Below are 17,709 nucleotides of genomic sequence, written 5' to 3'. Positions count from 1 at the left end.
TGTCACAGCTCACAGCAACCTCAAACTCTTGGGCTCAAGTGATCCTCTTGCCTCAGCCTCCCAAGTAGCTAGGACGACAGGCTCCCTCCACAACGCCCAGCTATTTTTTGTTATTGTTGTTGCAGTTGTCATTGCTGTTTTAGCTGGCCAGGGCCAGTTTTGAACCCACCACCCTTGGCATATGGGGCCGGTGCCCTATCCACTGAGCCACAGATGCCGCCTGGCACTTTTAATTTTTAATGGAGAACTGATAAAGGACTGACCACTCTTTATTTTGCCAAGTCAGAAAGAGTAATTTCCAGTGAGAGACTACATTTCCAATGAAGGACATTGGGACATCAGTTCTCACCTTCACTCCATTAAATAAAAAACATTCTCACAGTAAAATAGTCAGAGGGACATAATCCCAGAGAAGGGAAAAAATAACTTGCCCAAGGTTGCACAGCTGTCATATGGCAGATCCTGGATTTGAATCTAAGAAGTCTGGCTCCAAAAATGAGGGTGATTGACCAGCCTTCACCCAAAGGGAGTCCATGGCTTCTCTAGAGGCTGAAGAGGGTAAGGGACCTTCAGCCAGGGAGAAGCTGGCAGTTGCAGGTTCAGGATGGCAGGAAGGTTGCTTCACAGTAGAGGGTCAGGCCCAGCAGGAGTGGGGAAGTCCCCTGGGGCAGGTGTCCCCAGGAGGAGGGAGGATGAGGAGCACCAAGAACTAGAGGTGGGGTAGAGGGGTGGCGGTCATCCTGGCTCAGTCACTAAGTACATCTGCTCTGGGTTCAGAACTTTCAGGGGCAACTCCACAGTGGGCCTCGCCTTCTCCCTGGGTGGGCCTGAGCCACCAAATCTGGGTCCTGCTGCAGAAGATCTCTGTGAAGACGAAGTGACGTCACGTGTGCCATAAGCCCCCAATCCCAAAGAAAGACACAGCTCCTTTTTGAGACTTGTCTAGATTTCATATCACTCCCCACAGTCCTTGGGGAAAACACTTGGGAGAGATTGCTTTACTGCCATTTCATTTCATGGATCGGTAAAGTCCAGAGCAGAGACCTTTAGTTCTTTCCCTAGGACCCACGGTGAGTCTAGCCAGTTCTTCCACCCAGTGTTCTTTTCTCTAGCACTCTACTCCATCAGCTCCATCCAACCAGAGCTTTAGCAGACCTGAAATCCTTCTGTAGCAAATCCCCTCACCTATATAAATTATATAGAAATAATAAGTCATATGACACAAGATCACTGCAGCTTCCAGAGGACCATTGCCATTCTCTCTGTCCCCAGCTCTTTTGTGAGGAATCAAATGATAGTGTGTTTACCAAGGAGGGAGAAATTATGCCCCTCCAAAGGCTAAATGGACAAAGCTGATGTGCCAGTAATTGAAGAAAGCTGATAAAAGACGCTGCAGGATAAAAATGAATATTACCTTTATAAAGTACCGTGTATTTGCCTTGGGCATTAAGTAAAGAGTTGGTTGACGTTGGGTAATTAGTGTACCTTAATACCAACAAAAATAAGCTTGCATTCTTTATTACTGTGTCTAGGGAGAAGACTATAAAGATGATGCCAAAGACTTCCTTCAGAGAACCAAGGTAGGGGTCTAACAATAGTTCATGAACTAATTCTTGGAACAGTGCTACATACCTCATTACCGAGTATCACTGTGGTCACCAGATGGGCAAGGGGGAGTACTTGGAAGGTGACCTATTTCTAGAATTAGTTTGTGGACTTAATTGTTAGACCTCCTAAGACATAACAATAGAAATAATGATCTGTGTGCCCTGCAGTAATGGGAGGCTGGAGAAGTGGATTGAGCTTCAGATGCCTCCCTTATAAAAAGGGGGATTGAGAGTAGGCTCCAGCTCCTAGACTGTTATGAGAGCTCAGTGCCACATAGTGTGTGAAATGCCACAACAGCGCCAGGCCTAGGGCAACGCCAGTTAACATGAACTGCTGATACGCGTTGCTGTTTCTGGTCGACTTAGTGAAGGGTGTTGCTGCTGCATCCGCCACAGGTGCCGTCTGGGTCCCTGGGGAGGAATCACCTCTCCAGAGTATCCCTGGTTGGGATTTTTGACCTCATGATTCCCAAACATTCAGACTTCTTGGATTGAGCCTTTTGTTTATTTTTTAAAATAGAAGACTGATTGGGTGGTGCCTATGGCTCAAAGGAGTGGGGCATCAGCCCCATATGCCAGAGGTGGTAGGTTCAAACCCAGCCCCAGCCAAAGACTGCAAAAAAAAAAAAAAAAAGACTGATAGACAATTGTCTACTTTTTTTTTTTTTTGCCAAATAAGAGAGAGTAATTTCCAAGGAGAGAGTATATTTCCAGTGTCCAAATAAGAACTTTGGGGGAAAAACCTGCCATCTACTTTCATCATCACTCCATAAATAGGGGACATTTTAACACTGAAATGGTTGAAAGAACATAGTATCAGAGAAAAGGACTGCCTTAAAATTGAGTAATCTTTTTTTTTTTTAAGACAAAGGTACCTTCTGGCTGGGTATGGTGGCTTACTCCTGTCTTCATAGCACTTTGGGAGGCCAAGGCATGAGGCTCACTTGAGCCCAAGAGTTTGAGACCAGCCTAAGCGACATACAGAGACCCCCATCTCTATAAAAAAAATTGTACCAAAAAAAACTATAGACCCAGCTACTAGGGAGACTGAAGCAGGAGAGTCTCTTTGAGTCTGGGAGGTTGAGGTTACAGTGAGCTGTGATTGCAATACTTCTCTCCAGCCTGGGTGATAGAGGGAGATCCTATTTCAAAAAAGGAAAGCAAAGGAAGCAGGGGAGGAAGGAAGGGAGGGAGGGAGGGAGAGAGGAAAGAAATATAGAGAGAGGGAGGGAAAGAAAGAAAATTCTCACTTCAGCCTTGGCCTGGAGTTTGAGGGCCACTGTTCTCAACCATCCACCACCAACCCCATCATATAGAGAGGTAGGATTAGGTTGGGCTCAGGAAGAGGTGGGCACCACTGGTGAGTTTTGAGTTGCTGATATGAGCATCACTGGCCACTAAAATGAGAATGAGTGTTACAATAAGCAAGTGGGCCTGGGACTGGAAGAGCTGGCCCTGACCCAGCATGAACTTGGGCACATCCCATCACCTCTCAAGACCTCTAAGCCAGGTGGGGTAGCACATGCCTGCAGTGACAGCTGCTTGGGTGGCTGAGGTAGGAGGACCACCCTAGGAATTGGGGTCCAGTCTGAGCAACATAGTGAGACTCAATCTCTAAAAATTTAAATAAGAAGAATCTAGACTAGGAAACGAAGACCTCTTCCATTCTAGCAAACTGCTAACCTGTCAGGGGCTGAGTACACCTTGCCTTTCTAGGGCATCGTTATTTAATTTTCTTCGAGTTCTTTCCAAGCCCTTTGATTGAAGTGTGTTGCCTTGATCCTATCTGTAAGTCAGTAGCCAGCAAAGCTGCTCTCAGGCCACCCCCCTCCCCATTGTCAAGTCTATACTTAAGAACAGCAGTGCTCACGGTACCCAGGCTGAAATTTGATGTACATTTTTGGCAACATAGAATGCAGTGTAACTACACATCACTGATCAAAACCCACTGGACTTATCAGTGGGCTCTGACAGGTACTTGCTGGCTGCCTTCCCAGGCTGGAGAGGTGTCCCTGAGCCAGCCAATGGGACACCATCCCTTCCCTTTTGATGTTTATGCTACCACCAAGGAGAAGAAGCACAGGCCTGCTGGGGAGATTGTCAGTGTGAGGCCCAGATGGACACCAGCCTGTGGGAACCAGAAGCCTGGCAGGCCTGGGAAGGTGGCATATTCCTGGAATCTTGCCTCCATCTCCCCAACCAGCCACTGGGAGTTTCCCAGGCAGCTCCTCCAGCTTCTGACAACTGGTACCTCTCACCTTTCCTGAAATGGCCTCTCTTTTTACAGAATCATTTGCTGACTGCACGCATGTCAAGGGCTTTTTACCTTTTCCAAAGGGCTTTAAAATCTTTAATGAGCTAATCCTCTTCTCTCCGGGGTGGTTGGTGAGTTGGCTGATTTTATTGGGGAAGAAACTGAAACCCAAGTGTCATGGAGTGACTTGCTCTAGGTCACTCTAGGTAAATACAGGTAAATACAGGATTTGGGGCTTACACCAAATTGTCCCAGCCCTGGCATTACTGTAATTACGGCCTTTGTTGTCAGGCTGCTGTCATTGATTGCTCATTGTGACACCATAAGCTCCCACAGGGCAAGGACTCTGTGTTTCTTTTTTCTTCAGAGGGACTTGGCCAGACCTGCCATGCCCACTGCACAGCTTGTACATTGTCTGAGGATCACCGCTTTCTTCACCTGGGGAGCACATGCCCTGTGCAGCTCTCAGCTTTGAGGCCAGGAGTAGGCAAACCATAGACAGCAGGCCATATCTCACCTGCTGCCTATTTCTGTATGGCCTGCAGGGTAATGATGTTTTTATATTTTTGAATGGTTGAAAAAATTCAAAAGGAGAATTTTTTTGACATATGAAAATTATATAAAGTTCAGATTCCAGAGTCTATAAATAAAGTTTTATTGGAACACAGCCATGATCGTTCATGGACATGCTGTCAATGGCTGCTTTACACTACAGGGGCAAAGTTGAGTCATTGCAACAGATCATGTGGTCCACAAAGCCTAAAATGTTTACTGATAGGGGTTGAATTCTGTCCCCTCCCCCTACCAGATTTATACGTTGAAGTACTGACCTCCAGTGCCTAAGAAGATGACTCTATTTGGAAAATAAAGTCTTGGCAGATGAAAGCAGTTAAATGAGGTCATTCTAAAGGAGGGTGGGCCTCTAATCTAATGTGACTGCTGTCCTTATAAAAAGGGAAGATTTGAACACAGACACTCAGAACACCAGGTCAAGATGAAGGCAGAGTCTAGAGCAAGGCATCTATAAGCCGAGGAATGCCAAAGATTGCCCACAAGCCCGCAGAAGTTAGGAGAGAGGCATAGAACAGATCTTCCCTCGTAGCTCTCAGAAGAAACCAACTCTGCCAACACCATGACCTTGGACTTCTGGCCTCCAGAACAGTGAAACAATAAATTTCCATTGTTTAAGCTACCCAGTTTGTGGTACTTTGTTATGGCAGCTCTAACACATTGCTATATTTACTCTCCAGCCCTTTACAAAAAAAGTTTGCTGATCCTTGTTAAGCTTGGGAACAAAATGGAAACAGGGTAAAGCTACTCTAGTCCTCACTCAGACTCTAACCTAGATATGCCGGAGCTCAGGTACTGGCTTCTAGCTCCTCCGTTCCTTGCTGGAGAGTTTGCTCATCTCTCCACCTATCGGAATTCCTCAGTCCTGTGTCCGTTCCTGCAGATCTCAGATGACTGACTGCGCCTAACAGTATGTCAGCAAATGTGGGCTGTCATGGCCAATGATAGCATGGTAGGTTGGCCCGGAGGTAACATCTGGTTTTCTTCCTCTGTTAAACATCTATCCTAGGGAGTTGTGTGGGATTAAGTGTTGTGGGGACCATGGCCCCTCATTCCCCTTATCACACATGAATTCAGGAAGCTGCCTGCTGGACGCACGAATGGAAATTCTTATTCTGAGACGAAAGAACCAACAGCTCCTGAAGATGGTAGAGTCCCACCACTGTACGCAGAGCTTCCAGGGAGCTAGGCTGGCACATCCTTTCCTTTGGAGGAGACTTTGTATGGAGCCACAGTGAACATGCAGTGCAGCAGGAGGGAAGGAACAGAGACAGAAAACCGTTACCACGAAGCCTCAAACAAGATCCATATGCTGGTCTGGAACCCAGAACTCAGTGTGTTAGTTTCCTAGGGCTGCCATAACAAAGTCTTATTCCTCAAACTACGTGGTCTAAAACAGTGGAGAGTTCTTCTCTCACAACTCCGGAGACTAGAAGTCTGACAGTAAGGAGTTGACAGGGCCATGCTCTCTCCCAAGGTGTGGAGGCAGAATTCTTCTTTGCCTCTTCCAGCTTCTGTGGCCCCAGCATTCCTTGGCTCATGGCAGCATCATTCCAATCTCTGCTTCTGTCTTCACATGGCCCTCTTCCTGTGTCTCTCTTTGTCCTCTCTTGTAAGAACACAAGTCATTGCATGTAGGGCCACCCTAAATCCATGCTAATTTCATCTCAAGATCCTTAAGTGAATCACATCTGCAAAGACCCTATTTCCAAGTAAATTTACATTCAGAGGTTCCGGGTAGGCAAGAATTTGGGGGACACCATTCAACCGAATATAATCAGCATAGTTGAAAGTGAGAGAATTCCCAGTCAGCTCACTCAGACCAACAAGGAATTATTCGGTCCCTATAACTGGGAAGTTTAAATGTGACTTCAGGTTTCAGCGACACTGAAAGGATCCAGGGGTTCAAATAATGTCCTTGGGAACTCACCTCTTGGCTCTGTGCCCTTGCTTCTCCTGCCTGAGGGTGAGAATGACTCGCAGCAGGTCTAGGTTCTCACTGTCCCTACAGTTGATCCCAGTAAGGAAAGTACCTTTTTCTTCATTTTCCAGGTAAAAAAAAAACCCCAGAGGGCTCTATCTGGCTTGGGTAAAACAGGCAAATTACTGGGTAAATGACTATGTAAGAGATAACTATATTCAACCAGGCCTGCCACATGTCCCCCTGTGGGATCAGAGAGCCCGTCAGGCCCCCTCCGATTCTCAGGATGGGCGGTCATCCTCCCAGAGATGTAGGACACCGAAGCTGCTGAAGGTGCTTTATCAGGTGGTGTGATAACCACACAAGTCAAGCGGAGAGGACCCTGCACCCACCTCTGACAATAATCCTTCCAATTAAAGTTCATGTTTGAGGCTAATGACAATTAACAATTTCCCCAACTCTGGTTTTCATTTTTTCTGGTGAATACGAATGCTGAAATGGATACAGAACTTGGGAGCACTTTCCCTCAGCCCTTGTTTTGGCGAGTGCCCAGAGTTTAGCCCATGCTCTCCCGGCTGCTAATTGTTCCTGTTCTGTCAGACCCCAAAGGTGGGGCATCGTTATTCAGGCTGGTCGGCCAGGCAGGAAGGCAGGTGCAGGACGTGGCTCTGAACCTGTGAAGTGTCATGCACTCTCTAGCTAATGAATGCGGGCTTGTCAAAGAGTTGGGACTCTGCTGGCATCCTTAATGGGAGGGTGGCTCATAGCTAAATCCTAAATCTGTGCTTGTCCACAAGCAGCCTTAGAAACCAGGAGACATTAATTGCGTGAGCCTTCCAATGAGCTCATTTCTTCACGCAGCATGGATTTTTTCCAGAACGTCTATGCCACGATCCTTGTTAGACACTAGGGATGCAAAAGACTGAGGAGGTTCAGACTGCAGAAAATATGCGTAGGCTGTGGATCCAAAACTTGGTTTTGGAATCAGGGTGACTCAGCCTAAAAGTGCTTTTAGTCATAAATAATAAGAGGACCCAATTCAAACTGACTCGAAAAATAAGGTCTATTTTCTCTCATAAGTCAAAATCCAAAGGAAGGGTGGTTTGACACAGAGGTTCACTGTGTCTGCTGGCCCTTCTCTGCCCTCCATGGTCAGCCTTCTCTCTCAGGCAGGTGTCCCTCATGGATTCAAAATGGCTGCAGCAGATCCTGTCCCACATCCACATTCGGAACCATCCAGATGACACAGCCTTCCAAACAAAGATGCTGAGATGCCTTCTGTTGGATTGGCTTCCATCATAAGCCTGCTTCTTGTCCAGTCACTGTGGCCAGGGGCATGGAATGCAGTGACTGTCTCAGCCTTGGTCACAGCTCTGTGGCTGGAGTTAGGAGTAGCATCACCTGTTTAGAAGGGAGAAATGAGTGTGGCCATTGTATGTCTGCTGTGCACAGAAAGCGACTGCCCGGCTGGACCTGCTGAAGCTCCACGTGTGATGTTACCACTCACCAAAGCCCGGCGTCACTGGGTTCAGCTAGGAGACGCTCCTGATTCTTCAGTAAAAAGTGTCATGACCAACAGGACAGAAAAGGATCCCAGCTTCTAAAAACAAAGAGGCAAAAACCTATTGTTCCCGGAAAAATCTAATCAGCCTTCATTATACTTCGGCTTTTGCAGTACTTTAGACCAGAGCCTCACTTACTTTGGCCTGATACCTCACCTTGTCTAAAGAAGGGGGCAGTCGTGTACCAATCAAGATACATGTTATGGTGAGCTGCAGTGACAGACAGCCCCCAAATCTCACCCGCTTACTGCAGGTCCACTGTGAGTCCAGGTGAGTCTCCAGGGCAGTGGGGTCCGTGTGATAGCTCATGGCTCCAGGCAGAAGGAGCATGGACCTTCCTGTAACATGAAGCTCCCTAAATCAGAACAGCAGGAAGAGCCATCTGGAGAATCAAATACCCAAAGTTAGATGCTTCTTCCACCTGGAAGTGACATCTGGCACTTGGGCTCACATTTCTTTAGCTGAAGCAAGTCCCATGGCCACACCTACCATCAAGGGACAGGTCAGTGTAGTGTGTGCCTGGAAGTAGAGGAGAACTGGGTATCAGAGAACACTGGTAAGGCCTGCTCCAGTGGAATTCCTGGGCTTGAGCAGAGAACTGTGCCAGGTGCCGCGCCTGCCTCCTTCCCTGGAATCAGCCTTCTGTGATGCTGGCTGCCACGCGCAGGAGCTCATTTCCAGGCGGGGAGGAGACTGGCAATGGAAAGATTAACCGCTCCCTGGGTTCCACATGGGGATCAGTACTTTCAATAGTACTTTGTGAGTTCAGCCTCAAAGTAAATGGTTAATTCATCTTGTATCAACAGCACTGTGATTCATAATGTAAACTTGGAGAATCCTTGATGTTTCGGGCCCACATTCCTTTTATTTTGGCTCTGCATTCTTTTAAAGCCACAGTGTGCTCCCTTAATAGAATGCAGCATGCAAATGCACAAGTTTTTGCCTGGAGGCAATTTAGCCTGGCTGTTTCAATGGATGTCTTCTTTCAAGTGTATATTCTTTCTTAAATTATTTACTGGGTAAACACACTTTGCATTTTCAAAAGGGAGATTAAGACTGCTTGCTGCAGACCTAGTTGAAGATAAAGCCCCCCCCCCCTTTGCCCAAAGTTAGGAGGAAGTTACTTTGGGTTTCCCCCAAAGTTCCTTCTCTACTCACTGGCTGGGAACCCCTCTGCCGGGCTAGTTTTTCTGATTCTTTCTGAACTCTGCGTTCCTTTATGCTTTGCCTACAGCAATATGGGCCAAGGCCCTTGGCTGAGACTGTATCTAGCCTTCTTCACAGATGGGGCCCACCAATGCCAGCCTTTGTCTCCCCCTTCCAAGCTGGCTCAGACCTATCCAGGCAAACACCCTGCGAACTCATTTTGGGGTCCTGAGGGAGGCAACATTTGCACAGCTCCTCTGAGGTGGAAAGCTGGGGTGATGGGCTAGCAGTCAAGCTCCCATTGCTCTAAACTCTTTTTCCCCCTCTCTATTCTTCCTCCCAAATTCCTGTTAGCCTTTGGTTGGAAAGAAACGCCCTTTCCTCGGGATCTTCAGCACCCAACCTCAGTTCCACAAGGACTAGTCCACTTCCTCTCTGCAGGGAGAAGACCCATCCTTCGTGCTCTGAGAAGGTGCAGTGATAAGAAGCTTCATCTCTGGGGGAGGGGGAGGCTTGTTTTAACTTAGAACTTCAGCCTTTTCCTTGCAAACTCCCTGAGATTTTTGTTGTTGTTATTTGCAAATTGCACAGATTTCTTCTCCATTCTCTTCCTAAATGGAACAATTACAATTCAGGAAGTGGGGAAGGGGGGGAGGTGCTAGAGGCTACATTCTTCCATCATCATTCTTTGGACAGTTCTCTTTGAGCAACTGCATCAGGTGCTGTCCACACTGGTGGACAAAAGCAGTAGAAATGGGAGGAGGCACCACGCCCTGCAAATAAATGCACCCAGGTGGGAGGTGGTGAAAGCCAGTTAGGAAGGGCCAGGGAACAGCGGATGGTTTAGGGATTCCTGTGTATTCATTTTTCTAACCATGCCTCAGATTGAGCAAGTAACCCCCACAGTTAATCCTTTATAAATTAGCATCATGGATGCCTTGGGGACCTCAACCCACAAATAAAATGGTTGTCAACCCAGCTGTACAAGAGACACACTACTGCAGATTACTTAAGGCAGAATTTTAAAGAGTTTTCATGCTTTTAATCTGTTTCACTGCTGAGTTTCAATTTTGCTGATTTCCTTTGCAAGTCTGATGTGGGTGACTGTGGTAAATAGAGATTTTGACAGTGACTTGAGCAAATGGGATGTGTAGGGGCTGTTCTGAAGACTTCTGTCCCTTCCAGAGAAAAGGGGGGAAAATCAATTTGGGTTTTAAGTGGAGCCACCAAGTACCACTCCTCAGTGTTCACAATTAGCCTCGCTTTAATAAGCTGTGAAGTCCTGTTTTTATTTCTTTGGGGGACAGAGAATCTTCTGCCTCCTGAGTAAATATGGCCTATTAAGTCTGAATTAGCTGTCATCACAGAAGAATTAATGTCGGGGCACAGACTTTCTAGTGGGGAAGGGAAGAAATAAACGAGACAGATCTTAGCTGAGCCTTGTGTGATAAATGAGGACAAAGTGGATCATTCATCTCCTGCGGGAAAAGTGGACACAGGCACTAAAGCAGTTTTGCGGAAGACGTGTCAGCAAATGTGATCATTTTGTAACCTGTCAGGAGGAAAGAGAGCTCGTCCTTTTAGGGGGCCACAAAGGAGTGGGTTGGTCTGATGTAGCAGTTCCCATTCATCCGTTGAGGTTTAGAGGAGAAGGGCATGGGTGAGGAGGAATCGCACTGAAACTACAACACGATATTGTCATCCCTCCAAGAAACGAGCTCATCCAGAAGCCAGAAAAGGCTGCAAATACCCTTCAAAGGTGTTTTAGTAAAGAAACAAAGTAGGAGGGGGAGATCTCTGTTACACTGGGGGCCTGGCTAAATCCCACCTGGCTGTTCCCTGTGGAAGACCCATGTCCGGTGTTCAGGTTCTAGAATAAGGCAGCAGACCTTTTTCTGCCTGATATTTGGAGCAGGGTCGGATGGGATTTGCTGGGGGGTTTTGAGCTGGGTGGGTATCCGGCTAGACTGTCAGCCACCCTGTCTCTCTCTTTCTGTGTGGCTCTGTGATAGCGAGCGTGGGTAGGGCTGTGTGACCTAGGTTCCCTTTGAAAGTCTCAACAAAGCATTCTGATGTTTGACCTCTTTTCTCTGAATGAGGTGACAAATTATGAAACAACCTCATCAGAAACCCTGTGCAGGCATCCGGGTGCCTGTGTCTCCACTGTGGGTCTTCTTCTGAGTTCTTGGTTCCCCATCAGCATTCGGTAGAGCCAGAACCCTGGGGGGGGGTGGGGGGGTTTAGAATCCCCAGAGGTGAGGGCCCCCAACAAACGCACACCAGGCACTCGAGGACTCTGTGTTATTTCTCATTTCCATCTTTTTTGCTACAGAGCAAATGTAACGTTTCCTCCTGGCGTAGCAGAGCGTGAGCCACAGTGACAGATGACGGCTTCACAGCCTAAGAAGCGTGTTTGACACCTGCTTCTTAATCCTGTCCTTTTCTTCCTAAGTCTCTCTTTTACTTTTCCCCAGGTATTTTCTGTACAGGTAAGTACCTTACTGACATATGTGTCCTTGGAGTCTTTAACAGGAAACACCGCAAAAAAAAAAAAATGTCTCACCTTTTAAATTAAAAAGAGAAGCTCGCAAGGGGCCCTTGATCACTTAAAGAGACTACATGGTACTCGGAGCCCAGAAAGCCATTTGATTCGCCTTAGCTTTGCAGTAAGCGTTTCTCTGAGGGCGGGCAGCGTGACAGTCATGTGGAGTTGTTCATTTCCTCATGGATCGTTTGTAGAACCAAGAGCTGCGTGACCCCTCTCCCTCTCTCTCTCTCTCTCTCTCTCTCTCTCTCTCTGTCACACACACACACACTTGCGCACCAGGCTCCCACCCCCACCTTCAAAGCTGCTGTTTGATTAGCCCACTTGGCCTTGGATGATGGTCCTCGGGATGCCTCCGTTTACCTGTATACGTTTCTTCCCTTTGCTCTCTCCTAGAATCATCCAAAACCGCATCCTTCTTGTCATCCTCGGGATCATCGTGGTCATCACCATCCTGACGGCGATCACTTTTGCTCTCAGAAGACACTGATGTATCTGCTCTCCCTAGATATACAGCAACAACGGCTTGTTCGGAGTAATTAAGACAAAATGGTCACATGAATCATTCTTTCACGCTGACAGGCCCCGGGTGACCCTCTCTCTCCCTCGCCACTGTTCAGCTGAAGTGCAAAGAGTGTGAAAATATTTTCGGTTTCTGTTTGCATGTGGGTTGGTTTCCTTTTCTAGGTTTGTCTTCACCCAGATTTGTTTTGTTTTATTTTTAATGAGAGAAGGCGAATGTTTATTTGCCTTTTGGTAATTTTCATCAATTGACCAAAATAGCCTTGGGGACATTTTTCCTTGCCCTGTGGACATGTCAGGGGTCATGATTTGGGAGAGGGTGTGATAAGTCAGTCAGTCACAGGAGCATCTATTTGTCTAATGCCACTTGTCACCAAAAAGCCCTTCTCTGATGTCTGAGGATAAAAATGCAGAGAAAAGCAGGGGCCAGAGCCAGTGACCTACCCCAGCAAACCAGCCCTGTTCCTACCCACGAACAATGAATAAGTCAACCTGCCTGAGTGCTTTCAGTATAAAGGCGGGTATTTAATGTCAGTTTTATGGGAAATTGACTTTGCACTTTCCCTGTGTTTCCATTGCATCATTTTTTTTTTCTCTAACCTAAGAATATTTCTGCTAAGCCGGCCCAATATTCACTTTTCACAACTTTGATTGCTGGCTGCAAGAAATATTTCCTGGCCTTCCCAAAATCCTGTACTCCCTAGAATTTCCTGGCAAAGTGAGCCCTGGCACAGTACTTAATTATGACCTCGTCTCCCCTGACCTGTGTAAGCATCTCTGTATCCTTTCGGTTTTAATATTTGCACTGCCAAAAGCAGCCCTCATACATGCAAAAGGTCTGACAAGGTTCTCCCCACATCCATTCCAGTATGTAAAGAGAACATGAATATTTCAGTAAGAGCAAGAACATGATTCCATCAGTGTGAAATTTCAAATGTGATTATAAATATGGGCGAGTCCTCCAGGCTGATTCACGAGAAATAAACGTTCACTAACCTCCTTTAGAAGAAGGCATTGCCACCAAAGGAATGGCCTGGGTTTTTCACTAACAAATGTTAGCAAAATCTTCTCACATTGACTATGTCTTCAGACATGCTTTTTTTTTTTTTTTTTTTTTTTAATTTCTTTCTGTGTAAGGTAACCAGGAATTGTGTTCAAAATGAGTTCGTCTGTAATCGGGTTTACAGACGAGGGGGCCGAGGCCATTTTACCCCCAGTTACAAAGCAAGTTATCTTTATCTTGAGACCTCACAGGCACTTACTGGTCGGTACCATCTTTTGAATATAATTAGAAGTTTTGAATCTTTGCAAAGCATCTCTGTTCTGTTCATCAGAAATGCTCACCATCTGTATCCGGGGACCAAGATTACCTGGATACCGTACTTGATATTTTTCCCAGCTCAAAAGAAAACCATCGTGGCTTCGGAAAGAAATGCAGGATGGCGAAATCCACCCGAGAAATCGTACTTATCGAAACAGGCCAGGGCCTGCATGTGTTCAGATAAATCATTTAGTATTGTGTAAATAAAGCTGCAGTCTTTACTTCGGAGGGACAGTGTGGGATTTTGGCCGAGCGAAGTAGGACAGGGAAGGAGCGGGAAGCTATGCTAATTTTCCTGTCAGCTTAAGGGATCCATCTCAGCAAAAATCTTGTATTCTGATAACAGAATTCTGTACGTGCTAAACACATCTAAGGAACCATTAAACAGCAAGGAAACAAACAACCCCCTTTTTATTCTGACACACTCAGAGTCGTGAAGTATCACATCAACCCCTCTGGTGGCTTCCCTGGCAACTGCCACGTGGGAGCAGCTACCAAGCCACATTTCCGCCTCCTCATCAGCAGGCTCTGCCCAGGGCCACTTAGCAAGCAAGGTCGATCTGATCGTCTACACTTGCCAGTCCTAAATATTTCACTAAAACCCGGCGTTGCTGTTGAAGTAGGTGAACTGAGGAAGAAGGACTCCGTTGCTCACCTCTCACTCGCTTTTTCTTTCAAGTTCTGTGTCTTTATCAGCTCTTGCCTGTGATTTCACCCCAACTCAACCTTGGGAGTGGGAAGAACCTGAGCAGATAACCCTCTGCCTGACAACTCCATCAAACCACCTCGAGAACAACACCCCAGGCCCGGGGAGTGAGCAGTTGTTGAGGAAGCTGCTCTGAACGTCCCCAACTCCTTCCTGGCCCTCCCAGATGCTGCAGAAAAGACTCAGAGGAGCCTGAAGGCAGGACAATTGTCCTCTCTCCTTCCCTGCTCCGCTGGAGAAGGAAGGAAGTTCACAAATTCTCAGGAGGTTGCAAAGCAGATCTGTGAGAGGTTCTAGGTCCTTCATATGGAGACTTCAATGGATGAATATTTCTAAGGTTGGGAGCCCTCGTTAAAGATGGTTTTTGATGGCTAGTGGGAGATGGAGACGAAGATGTGGAGGAGGAAGAAGAGAAGGGTGCCCTTGCCATATAAAATTCATGCAGACTAAATACTCTCCCTGACAGAATAAATAAAGTGATGCTACCCTGCTCCAGAATCAAAAGCAATTTAATTAAAGTCTCTTAAGTTGTAAAGAGTTTTAAATGTTCCGTGTTGAAGGCGAATGCCTGCAAAAGGCAGTGGGCTTGACGTCAGCTGCCGGCCCTGGGCTGGGAGGCCATTTGCTATTCTGTTTAAGGCAGGCTGGATTGTCTTATTTTGGAACCAGCTTGGTGGGGGGTTTGCTTTGCTACTGCTTCTGAGCCCTGAGCTTCAAAGGCTGAAATTAATGGTGAACAAAATTGTGCGGCTCTGGCCATCCCATGCGGGGCAAGCCCATTGAGGGCTATCATTAAGTGAAGAAATAAAGAGGGGAAAAAAGCCTGCCTGTTCCAAAAACCTCATCAGATAATGACCTCAGTGATTGGGTTTTCATTACCAAACAGCATCCAGAGATTATCAACCCGTAGAAGAAGGGAGGGGGGAAGAAAAGAAAGAAAGGAAAAAGCAACTGTCTTTCTTTCCCTCTCTTTCTCCTTTTTTTTTTTTTTTTTGCACATCTTTTCTTTAAAACTGTCAGATCATTTCAGTATTTCAAATCCGAGGAAAACAGCCTGCCCGCTGCTGTATTTGAAGTTGTAATGGTGTCAAAAAGTCACGACTGACTGACAGCCGTCAGTCCCAGAGGGGCTCATTAAATCATAAAAACTTGACAAGGAAATAATTGCACATCGCCAGCAACTTGGCGCCTGTTTAGACGTTTTTATTTTCTTTCATTATTAGTCCCCACCATTACGTTCATTAACAAATTGCATTAAACAACTGTTAAGGGCTAATGATTTGTTTATCGCTTTTTTTTATTATTATTATTTAAACATTAGCTGTGTCATGTGGTACCCTGGCAGCCTCTTGCCATCATCTGACTGAATATTTTTCCACTCCGAGCTCTGGGTACTGTTGGAATATGAAATAGATTATTCATTACTCTCCTCTTTGCCACTGATTTGGTTTCATGTAGCGTCTTCCACAGAGAAAGATGAAAACTTGTCAAAAATAGGTTATATCTTATTCGAAGGGGCAACAATAGCAGGAGGCACAGGTACACTTTAATATTTAATTAAGGTTGATGTTAACCCCTTTAAATGACTTTAGCTGTAAGTTATATTCAAATGCAGGAGAGAAAAATAATTGTTCTTAATTTGCAACCTGTTCAGCAGGCATTCTTCATGGAGTTAGCTAGAAATTCAGAGCAGAATTTTTAAATAATGAAATTTTCCCATCATAAATATTTATCGCAGTTTGTCTACGTAGTTGAGAATTAACTACAAGCGATGATTTCCTCATCTCTTTGGTCTGAACTTGCTAGCCTGGCAGGGCCCTCCGCGGTTGGGAGTGCAGGTGGCTTTCCTGCGAGCAGTGTGCATCTGGAGGGGAGATCCAGAGCCAAGCACTGTTGGTTGGTTGTGGCCAGCACTGGCTTCAAAGGAACCACTGTATGGCCTTAGTATGGTCCACTTGCCTTCCCCTTTAGCTGAGTGTGTGGTTGGAGAGCTGTGGTCTGGCAGGAGAGTAAGTAGGGACGTCTTAAAGGAAGACGTGGTGTGATGGGGGTGTCTCCAGCATCTCTGTAGAGTTAAATGGAGCTCATTGCAAACTGTGCTTCTCTAATAGGACCATCACTTGGCAAGGATTGACTTGCCACCCTTTTCTTCTCTGTGACTTACCATTGATGAATTGATGGACTTCTCCATGGGCTATGATCTTGAAGGGCCAGAAAGGACAAAGCATCATCATCATCATCCTAAATCAGACGTCAGTGGCATTCTGCATGCCGTAACTGCTATCTATCTGATCAGCCTGTCAGATGAGTTCACAGAACCATGGACACCACCTTCAGAGCCTGGTTTACAGACAGTTCAGGGCTGGGGGGTTAGGTTGGTACTAGGGAATGGGAGTGCCTTTCTCCCATCAGCAGGGAAACCGGATGCCTTAGCTAGCTCTGCCATGGGCATGAGGGGAAGGGATGGTACATGTTCCCAGCTCAATGTTGCATCTCCTGGCATCATCCCCCCACACCCAAGGACTCACAGCCCTGCAGGAGCTGTGGACAGGAGGGACCAAGAGGTCAAGCGTGAGCCGGGTAAGGCCTGGCCTTCAAGCCTCATCCATCCCTATAGGAGTGGAAATGGCAGGCATACTCTTGGAGGGTCTCAAATCTCCATTCCAACCCAGTCCAAATTAGCCACATGACAACCTGCCACCAGAAGGCATGCTCAGAGCCCTTTTCCAGAAGGAAGGCAGGCAGGTTCTGCTTAGCCAATTGTCACCAATCTGGCTCCCAGTGACTCTGGTGGAGGGTGCTGCCCCAGACTAGAGATAAGCCCTCAAATTTGACCTCACCCTCTGGCAGAACTCACCAACTTTAAACTAGATGCCAAGAAATATTCTTGTTTATGTGGCTTTACTTTGCCTGTGACCCGTCAGGGTCAGGCCAAGGGCTTCTGCTAGAGGCTGTCCAGATCCTGTGATCAGTAAAGTGGCTCTCAGACAAGATACCAGCCTTTGTTAAATGGGGCAAATGACTAGGTGACAGCTCAGAAAAGTTCTTGAAGCCATGGGCACTGCACCCAAGGTTAAAGGGCAACCAGGAGCAGCCAGGTCCAGGCAGGAAAAGATGGTGTGTGGGTGAAGCCAGGACATCCGAAATGGGTGATGGAGCCAGGGTCAGTCTCCCCTCCCATTGTGGAGGTGGGAAGGCCAGTGGGTGTGGAGAGAGATAGATCCCCATCTCTGTGGGCATTCTTTGGTCCCAGCAAGAAAAATGTTTCAGAGCCAGCTCACCAGGGGCAAGTAGGGCAAAAGCAAGATGGCAAGACATGGTGGGAGTGTCAGAGAAGGTGGACAGAAGGTCCACGGGGAGGGATAGACCCCACAGACAGGTAGTTCCCACCTTGTGCCAGCCTAAGCCCATCACTGCCCTTTTTCAGGAGGAGCCAAGGAAGGGGAAGGATGGGGGTCTTCCCTCCTGGTACCCCGTGGCCACACCTCCCAGGCCCCCAGCATGCTGTGGGGGAAGCTCTCACCCCTGTGCTGCCTCCTGCCCATGCTACATGAA

General features: G+C 46.9%; 1 protein-coding gene across 1 annotated transcript in view; it reads left to right on the top strand.

Moving 5' to 3' along the window:
- VTI1A (vesicle transport through interaction with t-SNAREs 1A) overlaps positions 1–15,430 on the top strand; it is a 368,440-nt gene extending 353,010 nt beyond the window's left edge. Inside the window, exon 8 of the mRNA XM_003787164.3 lies at positions 12,002–15,430. Within this exon, the coding sequence (XP_003787212.1) occupies positions 12,002–12,095 (94 nt within the window). The 3' untranslated portion in view covers positions 12,096–15,430. The remainder of the gene's footprint in view (positions 1–12,001) is intronic.
- The last annotated feature ends 2,279 nt before the right edge of the window (positions 15,431–17,709 follow it).

This window comes from Otolemur garnettii, unplaced genomic scaffold (genome assembly GCF_000181295.1).
Source record: "Otolemur garnettii isolate 467f Iridium unplaced genomic scaffold, OtoGar3 scaffold00021, whole genome shotgun sequence".
NCBI lineage: Eukaryota > Metazoa > Chordata > Mammalia > Primates > Galagidae > Otolemur > Otolemur garnettii.
The sequence above is the reverse complement of the archived record's forward strand: the minus strand, read 5'-3'. Positions and strand labels throughout refer to the sequence as shown.